Source organism: Mugil cephalus, chromosome 7, assembly GCF_022458985.1.
Source record: "Mugil cephalus isolate CIBA_MC_2020 chromosome 7, CIBA_Mcephalus_1.1, whole genome shotgun sequence".
Classification (NCBI taxonomy): Eukaryota; Metazoa; Chordata; class Actinopteri; order Mugiliformes; family Mugilidae; genus Mugil; species Mugil cephalus.
In genome coordinates, this window is record NC_061776.1 from 16080730 (window position 1) to 16095333 (window position 14604).

The window sequence follows — 14604 nt, forward strand, 5'->3', positions numbered from 1 at the left end:
TTGGTTTTTGGTGGTTATATTTCAACATCAGCATATTTTCTTGGCAGCATATAAAAAAAGGAAGGAAACATTGACTACAGCTAAATACCAGTCTCTCTAAGCCATCTCTGTACAGTGTAGGTCCGACTGATGAGATGCACCACCTTTCATTCATTCCCTTCTGTATCAAAAGACACATTATCTCGACTTGTAATTTTTGGACACCACAGCCGTCCCAAATAATTACAGGCTGAATATTGACTGAGTGGGAGATCAAAATTGGGTCAAAACGAACAAGGACGAGCCTCCGTTTACCTGCAGCAGGTACAGAAAATGACAAGAAGAGCTAGAAAATAAACTCTGACATTTAATGTCCTTTCTGGGAGGTAAAAGTCTTTTTGTACAAGTCCCTGGTGGCCCATCATCATTACTGGAGGTTTTCTATTGGAATAGGGACTAGGTGATAGACAGTATATTCTGTCCTAATGTGCCTCAGAGTTCACAACCAAGTGAAACCTGCATCAGGACAGAATATATTATAAATAATGAATTAAAGAGTGCTGGCATCCGTAGGACCTTGCTGGCCAATTGTAGAGCACTACAAAGGGATTAGGCTGTCAGTAGTGACGTCAGTATTAAGATTAGCCGAGAGACGGTGAATGTGGTCCATCCACTTACAGATGTCTTGGCAAAAAAACTGGGCCTACTTCCAGGACAGAAGGTTATGGGGTCAAGGCCAGTAACATCGTCCCAGATCATTGGTGAAAGGGTGAAGTCTACCAGAGATACAGACAAGCAAAAAGTGAACGTGTCTGGGAAGGCTAGTTCCTCTCCTGCACAAATACAGTCTCCTGTGGACATAGCCCTGCCTCCTGCAGTGTGATGTCATAGTCCAAGTGGGCGAGCTTCCTTCTGGGAAAGTTGGTGACGAGTTCGAAGCGTTCGTTAGGGTAACCCTTGGACTGGACGTGTCTTACCAGGGCCTGGAAGGGAGAAGGTGAGATAATGGCAGGTAAGCTTTCTTAAGGACTCAGCTCATCACTTCATCCAGTTCACACTAATTCTGTTTTTTTTCCTCACCAAAAGTGTTGCTTTAGAAGACAATGAAATTTGCTCCCTTTGTCCATCTGGGTAGCGGAGCATCAACCTGGCTTTGGGACCTATGTCAAAGAAAACAAGAACATATTTAAATATCTTTCTGAGATGTTGCTTTCAGAGTTCTTTCTTCGTTTTGCTTTAGTTTTTCCTGACCATCACTTTAGACAAAAGGATATTCTGACTGAAATCTAAGTTCAGGTATCACAGGTACAGCATCTGAGCATGCTCCAGCAATCACAGAGTGGCACTGAATGCTTTGGCTGAAGTCAACACTGCAACAAAAGGGCTTAGATAGTGTTCACAGAGTCCGTGGTGCTGAATGGTAGACGATGATAGCACACGTAAGTACAGGGGTCTGACCAGATCTCAAGTCTCTGTGGAGGGCTTCGCCTAAGAAGCCTTCAAGTACCCCGATCTGGAGTTAGTTATATAAAATGGTTTCTGCACCTTTTCCTCTGCTTTGGATGTGAATACCCTCAACTAAAGGCTGAGCCTGCACCTTGAGCCTAAATTCACCATATGACGGTAAACTGGAGGTATTTTGCAAAGCACACAATACCACATATATGATGCTGAACGAAAGTATTGCACAAACCCAATAGTTTTTTTTCCTTACCGTTGTCATCAGGACAGTCCACATCACAGGCTGTGGTAGTGCTGATCTTGGAAGTTCCTGCACTTTCGGCCGGTGCGGCGCAGTGGTTCCCTCCAGAGTCTGCGTCAGGCTGAGGATGACGAAGCCCAGCCGCTGAGGGCTCTAGGTGGTTCTTTTTGCTCTCCTCTTTCTTGTAGCTGTGGTTGTTTTCTTTGTGTGGAGACTTTCTGTGGGACGAAGTGGAACTATCGGGATGTAGACGCTGCTGGGCTGCGGACGCCGAGGGGGCCGGGACGTGTTTGCTGGTGGAACTTTTCTCTTCGTGGGGTACTATCGTTTCGCTGTCTGAGCCGTCGACAGAGATGGGCCCCTCGCTGTCGGAGAAAGGCTCCGCGTCCGACTCCTCGTCTGATCGGGGAGAATCGGGGGGCTCGGGGACGTTCGAGGACTCATAGTGGGTCTCCTGTAGGGAGGCTCGGATCGCAGCCTCCAGCTGACTGTCTTCGCTAGCATCAATTAGACTTTCCTAGAATAGAAAACAGATTGCACAACTGTAGAAAACTCATCAAAGAGCTGAGAAACACAAGATAAACAGAAGCAGAACTTAATAAATGACGCACGGTTGTGACAATGATAACATCAACTATCATCGTGCTGAAAATAAGTTGAAAGTGACGATAACGTGATGCTATTTTGGAAACAGAAGCTTGGAGCCGGAAACATTCTACAAATTTTGAAAATCCACTGATCTCAACTGTGACAGAGGAAATTCCAGCAGAGTCACAGAAAGCGAGTGGAGCTCTAATTAGAGCAGAGGCAGAAGTGAGAATTTAGACGTGACACATGAGATTAGAAACCCACAGAGCGAGCTCGTTTGGCAGGGGGAGCGTGGCAGGACGGCCCGTCGAGTTGGCCGTGCTCTGCCAGGAAACCAGTTGCCTGCTCCAGGAATGATGCCACATCCAGCTGGTTCCATTCCACCATCTTTTGACCTAAATGATACATGAAATGAACAGAATAAATCCAGATTTTAAACCACAGCAAATCAGAAAATATGTAGTAAAGAGACACGTCGATTTCAATCTACACTGCAGACGTGACGACATTATTTTTGGCACCACTGCTGTAACAGATTGAAGATGTCCGTCTTCACTTAATTACTGGCTACTATTAAACTAATTTCTTGCTCTGCATATACTGTTATTTCTAAAAGTCATGCAAGGGAGGCAAAAACCTCAGCGCCTTCATCACTCACCTGTGCGTGGATCAAGGATGGAAATGTATGGAAACTTATTCAGCTTATAGAACTGGATGTATCTTTGTCCCTCTTCACTGTCATGATATACCTGCACAGTATTGGAAATGAAACGTACAATACATTAACCACTCATTAATAGAACAATGGAGTTAAACACAACTTTTCTGTCCCAGACCAAATCAGTTCAACCTCAAATACTCCGATGCTTCAAAGGCCTCAATTACAAAGAGCCCATAGAGAAAGACGATGAGCTCTGACATACCTGCCAGAATATGAAGTGTTCTCTGATGATGTTCTTCACTGCATCGTTACTCCACACATCCCTATTGAGGCACTGGCAGGCAAAGTCCTGAACGTTTTGAATGTTGATCATTAGCCACTTGTTCTCCATCTGTCCACAATCTTTAGCCTAAAAACACAAAAGAATAAATGTAGGGTCACAGCAAACACAGACTACTAGAAGAATACTGTTAGTTGGGCCCTGTGGCTAATTCCACAGATACTTGACTGGTTTGGGATCTAGTGAATTTAGAGGTCAGGTCAACAATTTGCGCTGTTCTTCATTTTCGTGTGTGTGTCTGTGCCAGACTGCATCCTGCTGCGGATGGCTGCTGCCAACAAGCAGTGTCATTGGGGTGGGGGGGGGCTTGGTCTGGTCTAGGTGGGTGGTACACGTCTATGTAACATGTCCCCTTTTAAAAAACGTCTACATGTTGAGTTTGGGTGGCGTCCGCCTGTTTTCTTCTGGTTTCCCTACCTGTGATCTACACAGTAACCATCTGAAATTTCACTGAAAGTTCACACAAACTGAATAAAGGTGGTGTAATGTGTCCGACGAGTGACTCCTCACCGTCTCAAAGCTGCCTTTGTGCATGAGCTCGATGGGAGGACGGAAAAGGTCTGCCAGGGTGCTCAGTTTCTTATCCACTGTGCCACCGTTACGCAGCTCCTGTTCCTGGCGGACTAGAAAATGAAAAACATTTGCAGTCATTAAAAGCAGACAAAGCACAAAGACAGAAAAAAGTTCGACAGAGGTACGGTTGTTACTACGAAGCATTAAGGTAAATTACGTTTAGGAATGATGAGACATTTTTTCATCTTAAAAAAAAATTGAATGTGCTCACTTGTTTCTGTTTGGAAGTCTCGGAAACCATCAAATATCGATCGTGCTGGTCTTCTTCGTTTTGGCACTGAATATTTAACAAACACGTAAAAGCACACTTCAGATTATTTATCTCTCCATTTGCACGAGACAGAATTAGAGAGGAAGATGCACTGTGATACCTCCAAATAGTGGTTCCGGCTCCACCAGTATGTCCTGCTTCTGGGGAATGGGTGCTCGTACTTCACTGAGATATCATGCAAAAGATACAGAGTTAATCCAAGGGGCAAAGCAATCTAGAGCAAAATGTCTGATTTTGTTCAATCACTCAGCCCAAAGCCGACCATTAAATCACACCTCAAAGTTAGAAAAAAAAAATGTGTCAAATAAAAATCACTTTTTTTAACTGATTTTTTGACTGACACAAGTTTGTGGAGATTATACTGAGCTTACTCTTCAGGGGGAGCTCTGCTGCTTGAAGCTGCTGAACTGGAGCTTGTGCTGGGTTCCTCTGCAATCCCACCTCCGTCCAGAAACATGGTCACTGCCATCTCCAGGTTGTTGTTGCATGCTTCCAGCATATGTTTTCCAACGCTCTCTGTGGCCCCTGAAAGAGTGATGGATAAATGTTTAAAGACAAAAAAAAAAAAGGTGATACACAGATTTCAAACTGTGCTATCAGTATAAACTGTGAAATAATATAATTTCCTGAAAATCAACTGAAAAACTATTTATATTTTAATAAACACAATCAAACCTCAAAGTTAAAAAGCTGAATCTAAGACAGACATACAGAGGCACAAAGAAGATCTGTAAGTTTGTTAGCAACACTGTTTACACACTGTTACAACTATAAAAGGCATTAGATAAAGATAAAAGCGATGGATAAAAAGTAAAACAGACTGTGGAATTGAAACAAAACATAAGTAACAGCACAATTATATGTGTGCAACTCTTTTGTTGTATGTTAAACTATTCATCTTAAAGTACCACACTCACTTACACATGTTTTTACAACTTTACTAAATATTTAACGTAAATATGGATGGATTTACCAGGTCATTTCAATTCTCAATGCACATTTAATGCTTAAATGCAAGGGAAAAACTTTTCCAATCACGTGGTCATATAAAATAAAACAACCACGTGGGTGTCATGGCTGATACTAATATGAAGAGATGCTGTTGACTGTGGATTGGTTATCAGATTTCAGATAAACTGCTGCCTGAGATATAGGAAGTATGCACAACTTGGTCTGCTCCAGCCATGGGTTGGTCGGCAGCAATGTGCTGCTACGTGATCGGTGGGCTAAACCATGCAAAAACACCGGAATAATCATCAAATGTAATCGGATCAAGAATCGCCATCGGCTATAAATGTATAAAAAGTATTTCGCAGATGAGAAAACTCTACAGCAGTATTAACTTGTAGTGTTTTTTAAGTGTACTGTTCAGTGGGGCTACAATGAGCTTTCTGTCTGTACTGCGCATGTCCGTTTCACTTTTCAAGTCTAGCAGCCCCATGAACTGAGTCTCCTCTCTTCCCGTTAAATAACTTTAAACTGAAACATTACCCTTAGTGTGAGGGCGCCTATAAACAACCGAGGACCTCAGTGTCGATAGTTGGAGACAGAGAGTGTGTTCATTCATGAGTAGTTAACCCCACAGTTGCAGCGAGGATGACAGCAACACAACACGAAGCCTGGCTGATGATGAAGAAGGGAAATGTTGCACAGCGACGTCCATTCCACATTATCAAACAACAAGCCGTGCAAATAGAGCATACAATACGCTCTAGGCTGGTGATATAGTGTCTCTAAGCGGCATTACTACTAAAATAGTGAATTATTAAGTGGCTTTGGGAGGCAATATTCAAAGCCGATGGCTTCATTGTCCCTTTTTTGAGTCTTTCACTTGAGTTTCGCTGATAACTGCCTGTGCTTTTCCCCTCTGCAAAGCATTGACAGCGCAGGAGCAAGAGCAAGACTTAACGGCCGTTTCCTTATCTACGCACCGATTTTGTAGCCATTAGGTCAAGGTGGCTTTCCCCGCGTGAGCCAACAAACCTACTTGATAGACCAAACCCGAAATAAAAGGTTATTTTTACCTGTTATAGCTGTGAATTGTTGTATTAACCCGTTCACCCCCGGAGCTGAGGTGTCTCCGAGCGCCGCCATCTTACCGCCACAAACAACAACATAGATGTGGCGCATGCGCTGTCGTCCCTTTTCCCCTGCCTGGCGCCGCGCGAGCCCCATGCGTAACCATAAAGGACGGTGCTGCATTGTGGGTAATGCAGTACATCCATGCGAATGTTACGTTCCATTAAAAATATTTGAATGTAATCGCGTTTTTATTCTTTATGTTCCCACTATCTCTAATAACATTTAACCTCGTACTAACAACGAGACAACGCGCTGTACAACATTTATAGACCTTGTCATATTCACAATAAACTATGTAATCAACATTCAAATATTTAAAATATAGTCCATCACGTTTCCTGCATCGTGGTTCTTGGGTGCGTCATCATTGCTTCTGGAAGTGATTTTTGTGATTAATATTTAAAACTATAAAAAAAGAGTGTCGTTGAGAAAAATGGGTGGACACCAATGTATTTGATTTGTGGCTTGTGGGATATATTCATACGCAGCATTCCTTTGCTTATCTGTCCACTTGAAGTTTGTGTTAAATTTATATGGACTTACTTAAATGTGTAAATACTACTATAAGACATCCAGCTATTAAAATAATTAGAAATAAAGTGATCAGTTGAAGGTCAAATTGATGGACTTTGACAGTGCATCGTATAGTCCACTGACAGGCGCAAGGCTGCTTCAGAACGTTTCATTGGAATACTTCTTAATTGTCTTTTTCACTGAAAATAAACACATTAGAAAATAAGGTGTCAAGCATTATAACTACAGTCTGTCTTCTGTAAGACCAAGTTATATATTCTCTCTAAATCAAGTTCAATATGCAGTTTCAAAATAGTACTCTATCAGTCATGGCTAATATAAATGAGAACCACATAAACTTGTCTCTTAAGTAGTGTAATTTTATTGTTATTTGCATAATACATTCAGTTTCAAAACAGCTTCAACCAAGTCCAAAACCCAAAGACCCAGTTCCACCAGCGAGAAGCCGATAGCAGTTTCAGTAATCGCTCCTTCAGAGACCATTCGAGGTCAAGTTACTTTACTTATTTCACATAAATCTGTTGTGCTGCCTGGCATAAACAAAACAAGAGAAGAAGAAAATCACTTTACAAAGGGGAGGTGATGATGGCACTGGATTTCTACATCATGAAATGTCCCAACTGTATTTACAAATACGCTCTCATTGGCCAATTGTTAAACGGAATCTGAAGTTACATCAGAGTCGTATCAATAACGTATAACCTCTCATCTGATAGTCTGATATGATACTCATAAATGTTCAACAGTTATCCTTAAGACCGCTAATCATGAACAATTTGACGTAAAAGAGTTGAAATCCTAATTTCAAACAGCATGTCAGCTAAAGACATTAATTCTACAATAATAAAAAAAAAAAATCTGTATTTTCTGGTCTTATTTTCTAGCCTACAAGGGGTCATTTAAAGGCTTGTGTTAAATAAAAGGAATCAGATGATGATGATCTTCTATCACACAGAAAATCTCTTTTCCTCTTAAGCCCATTAATGTACTAACGTTTGATGCTTCTGTATTGTATTCACAGGAGACGTTTCAGCCCTGAGGTGGGGAATCGTTTTCATACAAAAGATACATGACTTTTTGACTTTAACAGGGTGTAAATCAAACGCACTAAAGGTTTATATACAGGAGACCACGAGAACAGTTGATTTAGTTTTGGTTCCAGGTGGTCATCTTTCTGTTTGATATAAGAAATCCTATGGCAAGAACAGTCAGCAAATATACACTGATTCCTATCACATTTAAGCCAAATGTTATCATAGTGTCTTTATACATCAGAGGTTTTTAAATTCCAAAATGTATTTTAAAAAAAATTGTCTGTGCCAACAGCATTAAGTATCTTACATTAGTTAACGCCTAACTGAGACCAGTCCAGCCGTTTCAATGTAAAGTCAATTCAGAAACTAAATTTTACTGTTATCTGTTCAAATTAAGTTAATGAACAAACCTAAAGATACCCAAGGCCGCATGTAATCAGTGATGTATGCTAAGTTTAAAAAAACAAAACAAAACAAAACGAAAAAAAGCTAATGGTATCACTGATAACAAAACCACATAAAGTGATTATACATTCTCATGAGTTTTACGTTACTGCAGAGGTCACTCTCGTTAATCAGCAAATGGATGTATGAACTTGGTAACACTACATTAGAAGGAATAGACAAGGCTGCTGGACATCAAAATTTGCCCATAATTAGTACGGTGTCAGTTTATTAAAACGATACATCAGTTTAAGCTGCAAAGGATCCGTTTTCCTTAAAGAGACTGACGTATGCAAGTGCCACTTTACTGAGTTGCTTCAAATTAGTCTTAGACTGTCATGTTTTGTACCTGGTGAGGACGATTTTGAAGCTCGCCAAATGATAAGGTAGCATTCTGACAATTAAATAAAATCTATTTTATGATGGAATTTCCCTTTAATTTTGATTAAGTTAATGGATCTATATGTAGCTTAGGAGAACGGCGTCACTCTGTCCAAGCTAAAGAAAAAAAAACTCCCACAATCCCCCAAATACTAAGAATGCCACCCTTCCCTCTAATGTGATAAGAGCACAGATTAGACAACGTGGTAAATAAGACTGATTTCCTTACTCCCTGATGGGCACTGCATGATCAGAACAGCAAAAGAAAGTGCAGAGGAAAAATAAGGGAATGAGCGTAGGGTAGTTTATCATTATCACAGTTCCACCTTAATAAATAAAAGATTCCACACAATAGCATAGATCGAGGTTTGAGTGAGTGCACACATGCATACGTGTACAGTGAGTGTGCTGTGGGTGATAGTGTGGAATGTACTTTGTGAATGGAGTGACGATGTTAGTGAATCTCAGTGAAGCCAATGTGTTTAAAAGGGCTTTGTTTCTGTAGGCAGGGGAGGCGGGGAGAGGGGGAGAACACTGAAGTTGGCAGGTGACTCGTACGCTGCGGTTTTTAGAAGCGGATAAAGGTGGCGTCGATCTGGCGTACGCTGGGCAGCGCCAGCATGATCTTCCGCCGGTACTGTGGATCCTTCTGTAGCGGGTTTCTTTCTAGGTACACCGTCTCCAGAGACTTGGCGTTCTTCAGCTCATCGAGATCTGACCAGTTATCTATCTGGTTATCGTTCATCTGAGGAGAGAATGAAAGATGTTATAGCCAGTAAGAATACTCCTTTAGCCTCGTCGCGCATGGAGAGGCAATCGTGCAACATATGGAGGACGTTTAGAGCCAATGAAGGCTCTTCAGTTGGTGTTTAGAAAATAACTAATAAGTGCCAAGTGATGACATTAAAAACATGTAGTGTGCATCACTTCGGGCATCACTGAGAAAATAAAATATTTTTAGATTCTTAAAGGGATACGACACAATTACATAGACTATTAACGTACTGATATGTTTTCTGTCATAAAATTAAAAAAAAAATAAAAATAAAGGAACAGTTAATTATAAATCCTGCTTTGAATAGCACTCCTGTGCTAAACCTTAAGTAAGACTTCAGTCATAGTCTGTTTTACCTTTGTGCCCAGCAGACTTGAAGCGTCATATAAAAGCTCCCTTATCTTTGTTTCCTTGTATTCAGCCCTTACCTGCCATTTCTCAATGACACAGAAATTACAAGCTAGAAGCTTTTATATCTTTTAATAGCCCGTCTTTGCAGTCATCATCTAGCTCCATATTGCAGTTGTTTAAAACAACACACGGGTACCGTGTTTGTATTTCGCAACATCATGGGAGAAGGTGACATCTGCTTGCAGCACAATAAACTGACCAAAACAAAGCAGTCTGTTTGAGGCAGCTGGATGGGGATGTAAACAAGATTAAACTACAACTCTACATCCGATTTAGCTTTTCAAACCTGATTACACCACTCTGAGTCCAACTTTACTGTAATATGCAAAATATTCAACAAACTTTGATTAACCTTAAAATAAATTTATTATTTTAGCTATTAGTCAATTTCTAATTAGTTTTACTTGTTGATCTATTATAAAGTATTTTATTCATCAATTCATCAAACCTATTGACCAGTTTGTCATCAGTTAATTAGATCCATAATACAAGTAATAAAGAAAAGCAATTATACAATTAATGGTGAGTCAGTCCCACAGCTCAGGAAACTTCTGATACCAGTATTACTTGTTCTACCATGTCCAAATGTCCGCCATCAAACTCGGCTGTTTGCGTGTTTGTCTGCAATGAAGCTGCACATTAAACGACACAAAATACAAAGACCGAATGGTTTTGTTTCAACTTTAAATGATCCGTACCCAGAACTCCTGCAGCTCTGTCAGATGGCTGATGTTTTCAATTTTCTTTACTCGATTGGCCGCAATGTCCAGGGTGGTGAGTTTTTTCTGTGAAGGATAACAGATGCTTCAATATTTATTTTTACATGCGGACAGTTTTGCATCCAGTCCATTCGATTTCTATAACTCACATTGTTTTCCAAGCCCTCGATGACCTCAATGCCATTGTGGCTCAGATAGAGCTCTCTCAGGCTGAGGAGGTTCTGCAGACCCTCAATCTTAGTAATCCGGTTACTCTGCAGGTAAATGTACACGAAATTATGAACCCTGGTCTCAATATATAAACAAAACATATAGTTTTATTTATGCGAAAACTCATGTGGGGATACCTGGATGCTTAAAACAGTCAGGTTGTGTAAACCGTCCAGATTCTGAAGCTTTGTTATTTTATTGGTGCCCAGAAACAAGCTTTGCAAAGAGGAGAGTGCATCCAGGTTCTCAATGACCTGTGGGCACAACAAAATAAAATACGCCTGTTAAATTGTAGTCATGGCTATTCCTGAAAAGTCACGTGATAATTTAGAACATTAAATACATTTTTAACATATGGCTCATCTCACTGCAGCAGAGAGCCTTTGTATCTCACCCTAATGCGATTGGAGCCCAGCTCCAGCATCTCCAGACATGAGAAGTGGTCCAGGTTGGCAATGCTGCCAATTTTGTTGTGAAGCAGGAAAAGTTTCTTCAGCCTAGTTAACGGCTCCAAACCCTCAACCTTCCTCAAAAGGTTGAAGGAGACGTCGAGCTGTCTGTGTGTCAGTTACACAAAAATCGCAATTAGAATAAACTTTATTATATGTTGGTTCTTTGCTCAAAAAAAAAAAAGAAATACAGATCACAACCCACACATGTATCCTTTTCAGACTTACTCCAACTCTGTGAGGTTGTGCAGGTTCTCTAGCTTGCGAATCTGATTGTCATAGAGATCTAGTTCACGCAGTGAGCTCAAACTTTCGAGGTTTTCTATCTTTTTGATGAGGTTCTGTCGTAAGGAGAGCGTCTGTATGAACAGAAATACAAAAACAGAGCTGTTAACAGTTTTCACTGTACAATTGTACTTTGACGTAGACCATTACCATTATATCAAATACCTAGTTTAAAAAATATATATACTTAACTTAAATTACTTACTTTAGCCTTCTGTAGAACCTCCAGTCCTTCAATTTTTCCAATACGACAATGAACAAGATCAACATCCTAAAAAGACCACAGACAACATGACTTGATATATTCTCTGTACCAGTACTAGGAGTTGTTATCTGTTTTTACAACTACAATCACTGACACTGAAGAATCACTGGCAAAGTGTCTCCAATATGACCTATATGAATCATTACAGACAACTTAATATTTGACAAACCTCTTCATCTGGGTCCAAAGTTATCGTGTCCATGTCAACAGGAGACTCTTCTTTGCCTTTAATGAGGGTGAGAATAAATCACATAATATAGCATCAACCTGGAGCATTACATACGAATAAAATACAAAAGTAATATGAGGCACAACAGGCTGAAAAGGAGACAGATAGTCAGGTAATGCTTTAACCGGTTCATTAGATACACTAGTGAGAAACAAATGTTTTTTTAAATTAACAGTGCTACACTAAAACTCACTTGTTGACTGTTATGATGATGTGTTTATGCTGGAACCTTGTCAGAAAGGCGGTAAGTCACCTCTACAATCATTTTGGAGGCTGTAGTTTAGGGTAATGTTAAACTGCGTTGAATCGAACACTTCAGTATTTCTATTAAGCCTAGTCCACAGACAACAAAGCTGTCAAAATATTAGAAACATGTGTCGGTACAAGACAAAACAGTTCAATAGTACCAAAACACACAACCTCTGGTTCATTGTAACGTCTTAGTTTTCACTGGTACTTAATGAACTGAGAGTGAGCGTATGATCTGTGCTCTACGTGGTTCTGTGATGAAGAGGATTGTGATTTACTTGTGGTAGTGGGTTGATTGGGGTCCACATCGCCGTTGATACTCTTCCTCCTGGTGTCATCGTCACCAGACTCCTCAGACTCACCCCTTCGGTCCACTGCGATCAGCAGAAAAACAGGAGCTTTATATCTCCATAAACATGCAGGCGTCTGTGACACCTGATCCAAATGTAATATGATGCTAAGACCAGGCCTGCTCCATCTCATCCACCGAGGAATCAGGGGGGTGACATGTGGAGAATCAAGCCTCTCTATGGCTGTCTCCCGGATATTTACTTCATCGTGACACTGCTCTCTGTAATATGCCCGAATTGCACGATCATGTGCTAAAAATTATAATTACATCTTCCACAGACTTAAATGTCTGAGTATAATTTTTCAATAAAGGGGCCTGCATGTACGTTATATGGGCGGACAAGACTAAATTAAGACAAAAAATCTCTTTCAGACTCTCTTGGGTGGACGTTAAATTAATAACGACAGCTAACGTCTTGTTGTTAGCTCGTTAGCTCGTTAGCTAGCATCCCACGGATGAAGGTCCGGTTAGTCCCCAGAAGAACGATTCACAGAGTGGGGTGACATAGAAATAGACAACTTTACCTTAGTGGGCAACAATTAACGAAGCTGTGATAGTCGTGGCTAAGCTGCAGCCGTAGATATTTAGCTACTCACCTTCCATTTCTTGAAGCTCTCCAACAGACAGGGAAGCCATGTTTCCTGTAAACACTCCTGACAACCGCTCAGCCAATCCGGTGGAGGCACAGGCCCGACACTAGGGGCGCAATAGGAGCAGCTGCAAACGAGGACATGGCGCACTTGAAACAATAAACTATATGCAAGTGATTAATGATGCCAATTCAGAATTCATTTAGAATTTTGTCAATCTTGTTTGTTCTTTCTGGTGATAAGCTTTCTGACAAAATGGTATGTTATTAACCTGTTTTACATTTTAGCAAAATTTCATATACATGCAAATTTCCAAAGCAATAATCCACCCATATTGCCTTCAAATCCTATGTGAACGCTTACCCGGATACTTTAAAACATTGCACTGATTCAGAGGCTGTGAACACTACAGCCTTTTCTGGTGAATTTAAGTTAAATAAATAATAGTAAAAAAAAAATATTACTCAAGTGCTCTATTTCAACTCATCCCTCTTACAATTCCTACTGTTCTTTTGTCTCCACAAGGAAGCCAGCATCACCCACACAGGCCTCGTAAACATCATCTTCATCTCACAATTCTGTGCTTAATCCTGAACCTGATGAAAATAGAAACTAAAGTAATGATTTATTATTATGGTTATTATTTTACAAGGGATATTTATCTAAAATCTAAACACACAAACAAAAGGAAATGCATTAAACATCCACATTAAAATCGTGTGTAATGATAATATTGTGAGGCACTGTACATCATCTACGACACATCATGTGAAGATGATGTCTTGGTTGGATTCCAACCTAAACACAATGTTCTCTGCTCTTTAAAACACACAGTCCTGCCTCACTATCAATTGTTGTAAATCTCATTTAAAGGTCTGAGGTTGCCCTATGGCTAGTTCTGTCTGGTCCGTTTTAAACCGATTTTTATTATTCTCCTATTGTATTTCACCCACTCTCTTATTGTATTTTGACTTTATTATTTTATTGGTGTTGGTTTGATTGGTTTGGTTTTATTGGTGTTTCACTGTAATTGTCTTATACTGTGCATGCTGTGTTCTGAGATTAAACATCATAATCATCTATATATAGTTCCTAGATATTAATAATATAGGAATAGTTCCTCTGCAGTACTAAAAGTCTACCTTTTTAACTACTTCCTATTCATTCTAAGTCAGTTCATCCTTAAAGCCACTTCGCTAACCTTTAAACAGTCTTACATTTCCTTGAACATTCTTCACAGACTCATTGTTTCATGAGCAACGGTCCTTTAGATCTTCAGTATAACTTGGATTTGTATCAAGAGGGAGGAAATCCTCCTACTGGGTCCTCCCAAAGTCAATTGTCATAAAAAACAAAAGAAAATCTCAACCTACATTTTGTTCCATGCCTTATATGAGCAAGATTAAGCAGCCCTATGTGTAGTTATTCTCTTCTCACATTCTCACATATATCTGGTAACAACACACTCTCCAGACTTTTTT

General features: G+C 40.2%; 2 protein-coding genes across 2 annotated transcripts; both read right to left on the reverse strand.

Annotated features, from left to right (window-relative positions):
• Nucleotides 1-6267, reverse strand: ubxn7 (UBX domain protein 7). The gene is made up of 11 exons (XM_047590396.1): nucleotides 6139-6267; nucleotides 4486-4639; nucleotides 4215-4279; nucleotides 4055-4120; nucleotides 3781-3893; nucleotides 3193-3339; nucleotides 2928-3018; nucleotides 2534-2664; nucleotides 1694-2198; nucleotides 1060-1139; nucleotides 1-962 (listed from the first exon to the last, which is right to left on the reverse strand). Exons 1-11 carry the CDS (start codon nucleotides 6242-6244, stop codon nucleotides 801-803), a joined length of 1620 nt encoding a protein of 539 aa, XP_047446352.1. The 5' UTR covers nucleotides 6245-6267; the 3' UTR covers nucleotides 1-800.
• Nucleotides 6268-7073: 806 nt separating this feature from the next.
• Nucleotides 7074-13247, reverse strand: ppp1r7 (protein phosphatase 1, regulatory (inhibitor) subunit 7). Its single transcript, XM_047589591.1, has 10 exons — nucleotides 13130-13247; nucleotides 12460-12555; nucleotides 11873-11928; nucleotides 11644-11709; nucleotides 11382-11512; nucleotides 11099-11261; nucleotides 10842-10958; nucleotides 10644-10748; nucleotides 10474-10560; nucleotides 7074-9334 (listed from the first exon to the last, which is right to left on the reverse strand). Exons 1-10 carry the CDS (start codon nucleotides 13167-13169, stop codon nucleotides 9158-9160), a joined length of 1038 nt encoding a protein of 345 aa, XP_047445547.1. The 5' UTR covers nucleotides 13170-13247; the 3' UTR covers nucleotides 7074-9157.
• Between the last annotated feature and the right edge of the window lie 1357 nt (nucleotides 13248-14604).

Coding starts and splice junctions, on each gene's coding strand:
- ubxn7 (XM_047590396.1), bottom strand. CDS start 6,244: ATGCGCCACATCTATGTTGTTGTTTGTGGCGGTAAGATGGCGGCGCTC. Junction 3,340..3,780: donor ACAAAGGCAGCTTTGAGACG/GTGAGGAGTCAC, acceptor TTGTGTTTTTAG/GCTAAAGATTGTGGACAGAT. Junction 2,199..2,533: donor CTGCCAAACGAGCTCGCTCT/GTGGGTTTCTAA, acceptor TTTCTATTCTAG/GAAAGTCTAATTGATGCTAG.
- ppp1r7 (XM_047589591.1), bottom strand. CDS start 13,169: ATGGCTTCCCTGTCTGTTGGAGAGCTTCAAGAAATGGAAG. Junction 11,262..11,381: donor CACAACCTCACAGAGTTGGA/GTAAGTCTGAAA, acceptor ACTGACACACAG/ACAGCTCGACGTCTCCTTCA. Junction 10,561..10,643: donor TCGAGGGCTTGGAAAACAAT/GTGAGTTATAGA, acceptor TATCCTTCACAG/AAAAAACTCACCACCCTGGA.